Below are 7055 nucleotides of genomic sequence, written 5' to 3'. Positions count from 1 at the left end.
CCAATGAAAAACACATAGAGACTCCAAATCCCTACCTCTGTCGTCAGCTGTTCCATACACCATACCATTTCTCTCATACACAACGTATGCACAACATACATATGTAAGCACAGAGAGAGAGAGAGAGAGAGAGAGAGAGATCATCCAAGTGGAAGATAGGAATTCATAGCTTCTTACAGGTTTACCTCCACAGTAAACACGTAATAGTAGTGCGGAAAGTGATCAGGTCACCGTTTAAGAATCTCACCGGAATAAAGAGAAGTAAAAGGGGGAAGAGGGGGGAGGATCAAGCAATTAAATTTGTTTTTGTTTTTTACAGTGAGAGAGAAAGAGAAAGAGAAGAGATGAAGAGGTAAGAGGATTTGTCTTGAAGTGAAGTAAGAAGATACGATATTATAGAAGATGATGGGGAGAGGGTAAGACCTACAGGTCGGTGGCCCCAATCCATCGCCATATAACGACACAGTATTCTGCGTGAGAGAGAGCATGAACAAAAAACCTCACATACCCAATTAATATTCCTTTTTTTTTCGTATTTTTATTTGTGAGGAGAAAAGGGTGAAGAAAAATCATGAAAAAAATTGAAGAATTTTTTTTTGAGAGAAGGGGGAGGGGAGGGGGGGAGGAGCGTGTGTGTGTGTGTGATGGTGGGGATGTATTAGAATTAAATCATAGAAAGAAAAAAAGTGATTGATAATTATGAAGTAGAAAGGACTAGTGGAAGAATAAGAACAATATTCTCAATAAGAATAACAAGAACAAGAGAAGAAGAAGAAGAAGAAGTAGAGAAGGAAAGGGGTCTTTGGCTTGTTTGTTTTCTTCTCTTCATGCCTTGAGTGCAACTTGTTGAGCTTTTAGATATAATTTTCTTTTGGTGATTTCTTTGTTTTTTGTATTTTCATGATTTTGTTGGAATTTGGAAGTTTTCAGGTTACTACAGTGGAGTTAGATCAATACCCACCAGTTAGAATTTCCATTTTTTGGATTCTGAGGGAGGGTAGGGACTAGAGAGGAAGTTGAGATTTCATGTGTAGTAGTGGAAATTTTGGCTGATTTTTCAGTTTTTTAGGTTGGTGAGAAGAAAAGAAAAGGAAGAGCAACAAGAGTTAGAAGCTAACAAGAAGTAGAACAAGGAAGAAAAGGGAAAGAGAGTTGTTGATCGAAGATGGCTGCAGCTTCATCGTCGGCGGCGTCGGCGGCGGCATCTTTCTTTGGAATCAGAGAAGAAGATCAAAACGAAATAAAACTGCAACAACAGTCCTTGACACCCACTTCATCAACTGCTCCAACCACAGCACCTCAGAAGAAAAAGAGAAATCTGCCAGGAACACCAAGCAAGTACCTGTTATCTATCTATCTATTTATATATACCAATAAATAAATTAAACCAATAAAACAGAATTCTCCTTTTATTTCCTTCAAAATTTTTGTTTTTCTTCAAGAATTCTCCAAACCAAAAACCCTAATTCTAGAATCATGAATGGAAATGAAATGGGTTTGTTTCCTTTTTTTTTTTTTTTTTTCTATTATTTCTTTCTTCTTGTTTGTTCTAATCACTGTTGTTTATATATCTATATTTTTTTTTTTGGGTTTTCTGTTTTGGCTTCTTTTACAACAGATCCAGATGCAGAGGTGATTGCACTATCTCCCAAGACTCTAATGGCCACAAACCGATTCATTTGTGAGGTATGCAACAAAGGGTTTCAAAGGGAGCAAAACTTACAGCTCCACAGAAGAGGACATAACCTTCCTTGGAAGCTTAAGCAAAAGACAACAAAAGAGGTGAAGAGAAGGGTTTATTTGTGTCCTGAGCCCACTTGTGTCCATCATGACCCTTCAAGAGCTCTTGGAGACCTCACAGGTATTAAGAAACATTTCTGTAGAAAACATGGAGAGAAGAAATGGAAGTGTGATAAGTGTTCAAAGAGATATGCAGTTCAGTCTGATTGGAAAGCCCATTCCAAAACCTGTGGCACTAGAGAATACAGATGTGATTGTGGAACTCTCTTCTCAAGGTAATCTCATTAAACCCCCCTTAATCTTTTGCCCAAAAATAAATAAAAACCCTTAATCCTATCCAATCCACTTAATTAACACTAATATACTCTTAATTCAGATTCTCCATACCTCTTCTAGCTTCTCCTGATGTGGGCTTTCTGAGGTTTGTTAGGATCAGAATTGAGACATGGAAGTTTGAGGAGATTTTTTTTTTTTTATTTGGGGTTTTTGGGTTTCTCTTCTATCTCTTCTTCTATATGAGTAGTACCAAAACAATAGTGTAAGGAACTGGCAGAGAAACTGTTCCCACGTGAATAATCTTTGAAACTGCCATGGTCATGGATGTGTTTTCAAAAACACTATTATTTTTTTTTTCTTTGTTTCTTGAAACCAACGCCCTTTATGCTCTCTCTCTCCCCTCTCTCTCTCCCCTCCTTTTCATGTTCACGTGCTGCCATTCCATGTAACGAAGGGCTGTTGTTGTTGTTAGCAGGTTTGTTCTCTTCTGGGTGGGCTAGATGTGACCTGGCTCAGCTCTTGCAGGTTCCCTTTTTCATGAAAACCATTACAGACCTCTATAGTTACCTTCTCTCTCTCTCTCTCTTTCTTTCTTTCCTCCATGGGAGGAAGTCCATGTTGAAGCTTGGTTCTTGCATTGCAAGGAAATACAGTCTCATGGGATGTGTGCATTAACTGAACTATGAATTTCTGAAAATTGGGGTTTTTTTTTTAATTAGTAAAGAATTCATGGTTTTAGCAAAATTCTCTCCTTGTAAAAGAGACAGTTCATGGTTTCATATTAATTGGAGAATAAGTCCTAGAAATGGGCTTCTTTATTGATGGTCTTTCATCAAAATTGAAAAAATTCTTTAGCTTCATTTACTGAAGAGCCAGTCCTGAAATGGGAGAGTTCTTGGTTGATCCATTCCTCATTTTCATATTCATTAAATTCTCTCTCTCTCTCTCTCTCTCTCTCTCTCTCTCTCTCTCTCAGTAGTCTCCCTTTTTCATTCTTTCCTATTTTGGTATCTTGGCATCTTGGATGCAAGATTTTGTTCAAAATTTATGCATTTCCATAGTGTTTTTATTCTTCATTTATTGAAGAAATCAAACATAAATTTATCCTAGGGAGATTAATTAACACAGTAGTTGACTCCTTAGTCAAGAAGGCTTTGTCGGTGACATATAGGACAATATGGTCTATTTCCACTCTATGAATGTTCGAGGCTTGTAACTTTACAACTATTTATTTTTTTCACATTCAGATAAATAAAATTGCTTTTTACCCAAAGAAATTAAAGAATTCAAACATATATTTATGTATTTAGTCTTCTTTGGGAAATCTTTTGCATTTTCTAATAAATAATGAAACAAGTCTTTGATTATATATATGAGAAATTTCTTCTTGATGAAGTTAATCAATTTTTAGAGTTCTTGCTTCAAGTAATGACCATGCATTACTGTTAAGAAATTGTTTTTAGCTTTCTTCTAGTTCCACTTCCCTTGTAACTGAAGAAAATAAGGACCCTCACTTCTCCTCCTCTCCCCCCCCCCCCCCCCTTCTCTTATTCCATAATTTATGTTCAACACATTTAGTGATCTCATTAGCACTTCTTTTAATTTCCTCTTGCAGACGTGATAGTTTCATCACCCACAGGGCCTTCTGTGATGCACTAGCTCAAGAGAGTGCAAGGCTACCCACTGGGTTAAACACAATGGGAAGCCATTTATATGGAAATAGCAGCATGGGTTTAGGTCTATCTCAAGTGGGTTCACAGATATCCTCATTACAAGATCAAAACCACCACAGGTCAAGTGATTTAATGCGAATTGGCGGTGCCGGAGGAGCACAATTTAATCATCTCATTTCACAATCGAATCCGTCTTCATCGTTCCGGTCACCTCAACAAACCCATTCATCTGCCTTCTTCCTACCAGGAGCTTCAAATCAAGAGTACCATGAAGAGCCCCACCATGGACTATTACAAAACAAGACCTTCCATGGACTAATGCAACTTCCTGAACTTCAAAGCAGTACAAGTAATTCATCTTCTTCTGCAGCTGCAGCTGCTGCCAATCTCTTCAATCTCAGCTTTTTTTCCAATAGCAGCACCAGTAGCAGCATCAATAATAGCAACAATATCAACAATAACAACAGTCAATTGTCCTCTTCTGGGTTACTAATTCCTGAACAGTTCAATGGAAATGCTGGTGGAGAAGGAAATTCCCTCTTTTCTTCTAACCTAATGGGTGATCACATTGGGTCAAGTGTCTCTTCTCTTTACAACTCAGTACAAAATGAAGTTGTTATTCCTCAAATGTCTGCAACAGCTTTGCTTCAAAAAGCTGCTCAAATGGGTTCAACAGCAAGCAGTGGAAGTGGTTCTTTGGTTAGAGGTTTTGGCAGTTCTTCATCAAGTGGTCCTAAATCTGACAGGTCTCAATTGACTGCTAATTTTAGGGCTAATTTTGGAGGTGGTGGGGGTGAAACATTAAGGTCACAGATAGAAAATGAAAATCATCTCCAAGACCTAATGAATTCTCTAGCCAACGGTGGCTCCTCCATTTTTGGAGCTGCTTCAGGAGGGATCCCTACCTTTGGAGTGAATTGTACTAGTGGTGGACATGAACAAGAGACCAACTTTGGTGGATTCAATACAAACAGAATGTCATTGGAACAACACCACCATCAGAATACCAATTTTGGAAACATGGAAGAACCCAAGTTGCATCAAAATCTTACAGTGAGTCTTGGAGGATCTGATAGGTTAACCAGAGACTTCTTAGGTGTTGGAGGAATGGTAAGGAGCATGGGAGGTGGGTTATCACAAAGAGAACAACATGGTATTGATATCAGTTCCCTGGATCCAGAAATGAAGTCGGCTTCTGATCGATCCTTCGGAGGTGGCGCTAATCATCTTCAGTAAAGATGATCTTGGCAGATAGAAAAAAAAATTTAGGTAAGTGACTGAAAAACCCAGTCAATTTGCTTTGGGGAAGGGGGGAAACTGGGAAGCTTTTGCTTAATAATAGTACTCTCAAAGCACATGTGCTTATAAGTTCTTCCCTTTAAACCTCTTTCGATCTGTGAGTGGCTGTTTTGATTATAGATGGTGATGAACTGAGAATAGTTGCTTTTATTTTCTTCTCTATCCTTTTTGTTCTTCTCTTTTTTCTGGCTAACCCTAGAAAGGAGAGTAACTCAACAGAAATAGACATTTCCTTCACGATGAGTTCATCTCAAGTATATAATGCAGATGCAGTTAGCCTCATTAATTTGGCTTGATCATACACATTTTTTTGGCAATTCATGCACCCTTAATCTCTTACTGTGGAATTTCATAATGTGGGTGGGTATTAAGCTTTCATATTGAAACCTCTTGTGGTTCTTATATTCGATAGTTGGAGCACTCAATATGAGATTATTACCTCTATACTCCCCCTTATGTGCAGAACTCTTCTAGGCTCTGTCTTCGTAGGTGGAGCATGACCCATCATCGATGGAGGCCCAACGTACCCACTCTAATACCATATTAAGCTTCCATCTTAAAACCAATTGGTTCAAAGTGGGATGGCCTCTTGTGGCTCTTATACTCGATGGTTGAAGCACTCACAGTTGATGTGGGGTTATTACGTCTATACTCCCCTTTACGTGCAGGACTCTCCTAGGCTCTGTCTTCATGGGTGGAGTAGGACCCATCATCGCATCAACAGAGGCCCCGGTCTGATACCATATCGAACTTTCCTTTTAAAATCAATTGGTTCAAAGTGGGGTGGCTTCTTGTGACTCTTATACTCGATAGTTGGAACACTCACAATCGATGTGAGATTATTACCTCAATAGTGGGTATCAAATTATCAATTCAAATCTGGGTTGGGTCCTGGATTTAAATTGTTGACTAGAGCTGCCCTGATTGGGTTCGATCAAGGATTCGTGCATGTATGCCTCTGTGTGTGGAGAGAGAGAGAGAGAGAGAGAGAGAGAGATTCTGGGTTTTCACGTGTGATGAGAAAGTGCTAGTGTGGGAGGGAACACAGGCTTTCGTGTGTGTTCGTGGGAGTGTTAGAGAAGGAAGAGGAAACTGTGAAGGGTTAAGTACGTAAGCTTGTCAGTATGGATGAGTGTGGCTCTGTGTGTTCGGTGCATGTGCAGAGAGAGAGAGAGAGAGAATAATATAAGAATTAAATAGAAGTGTTTGGTCGATCCTTGTTGTCTCCATAGCCTTGTTGCTGTTATTGTTTGTCGTACGCCATTGTTTGTATACAAGGGATGCCATTCTCTGTTTTCTATTTCTTCTTCGACACTCCCATTACAGCACAGAGAGATAGAGAGAGAGAGATAGATATATTCCTTCATGCATCTTCAAAGGTGGAAAAGAGAAAAAAAAAAAAAGAAATCTTGGGTGGTTTCTTCAGTTTCCTCTTTAGAAAAAAAAAAAAAAAAGTGTCCTACCTGCTACCTAATAGTAAAGAATATAAAAAAATGGTGAATTTGAATTCTATGGAGTTGGGTTGGGTTGACATTATGTGAAGACACAAAACCACATTTCTCCTGTTGTCTCTCTACGTTGACTCCTATTCATTAGAATGGCATCTCTCCTCTACTCGCCTCTCCTCTCCTCTACCTTTAACCACGCAACCTTTTAAGTTTTATAAGCTTTATCCATCTCTTTAAATGCTCTACTTTATATTGATTGCTTGCTGAAATGTCAACATCTTCTCTTGGGGTCTCCATCTTTCTCCTTCTCTGCTTTTTCCTGAATTGATTCAATCATTGACAGAGAAGTTAGTGGAGGTCGATCTGACTCTATCCATCATCAGAACAAAAAGCAAAGCATTCTGAAACTGAAAGAGTCATTATTGTAATTCAGTTTCCAATTTTGTTCTTCTCTGGTGGCCATGACTGGATTTCTGGTTTTAATTATTCAAATTCTTTATAATTTTCTTCGTTTTTTTTTTCTGTCTTTCTTTCATAAATCATTAATATATGAAATAAACCATTAAAAAAATTTTATTTCCTTTTTATTTTTTCATGATAGATAATACTACTTAATTGC

The 7055-nt window shown here is 38.3% G+C and overlaps 1 protein-coding gene across 3 annotated transcripts; it reads left to right on the top strand.

Moving 5' to 3' along the window:
• The first annotated feature begins 628 nt into the window (after positions 1 to 628).
• LOC122646197 (protein indeterminate-domain 4, chloroplastic-like) lies at positions 629 to 5009 on the top strand. 3 transcript variants are annotated; one of them, XM_043839695.1, is made up of 6 exons: positions 629 to 1081; positions 1116 to 1334; positions 1619 to 2015; positions 2491 to 2541; positions 3632 to 4567; positions 4619 to 5009. In XM_043839695.1, the coding sequence occupies exons 2-6, from the start codon at positions 1166 to 1168 to the stop codon at positions 4923 to 4925; spliced, it is 1860 nt and encodes a 619-aa protein (XP_043695630.1). In that variant the 5' UTR covers positions 629 to 1081; positions 1116 to 1165; the 3' UTR covers positions 4926 to 5009. The 3 variants fall into 3 exon arrangements, with proteins under 3 accessions (XP_043695630.1, XP_043695629.1, XP_043695631.1); XM_043839696.1 differs by lacking the exon at positions 629 to 1081 and having other exon boundaries at positions 1199 to 1338; XM_043839694.1 differs by lacking the exon at positions 2491 to 2541 and having other exon boundaries at positions 631 to 1081; positions 3632 to 5009.
• Positions 5010 to 7055: the final 2046 nt, after the last annotated feature.

Source organism: Telopea speciosissima, chromosome 11 (assembly GCF_018873765.1).
Source record: "Telopea speciosissima isolate NSW1024214 ecotype Mountain lineage chromosome 11, Tspe_v1, whole genome shotgun sequence".
NCBI classification, from domain to species: Eukaryota; Viridiplantae; Streptophyta; class Magnoliopsida; order Proteales; family Proteaceae; genus Telopea; species Telopea speciosissima.
Note: the sequence above shows the minus strand (reverse complement) of the source record. Positions and strands in the feature narration are given on the sequence as shown.

What these genes read in the sequence shown, in the direction of transcription:
- LOC122646197 (XM_043839695.1), top strand. Translation starts at nt 1,166, where the DNA reads ATGGCTGCAGCTTCATCGTCGGCGGCGTCGGCGGCGGCATCTTTCTTT. An exon ending in ACCTGGCTCAGCTCTTGCAG is followed by an intron (nt 2,542 to 3,631) that starts GTTCCCTTTTTC and finishes TTCCTCTTGCAG; the next exon opens with ACGTGATAGTTTCATCACCC. An exon ending in AACGGTGGCTCCTCCATTTT is followed by an intron (nt 4,568 to 4,618) that starts TGGAGCTGCTTC and finishes TTGTACTAGTGG; the next exon opens with TGGACATGAACAAGAGACCA.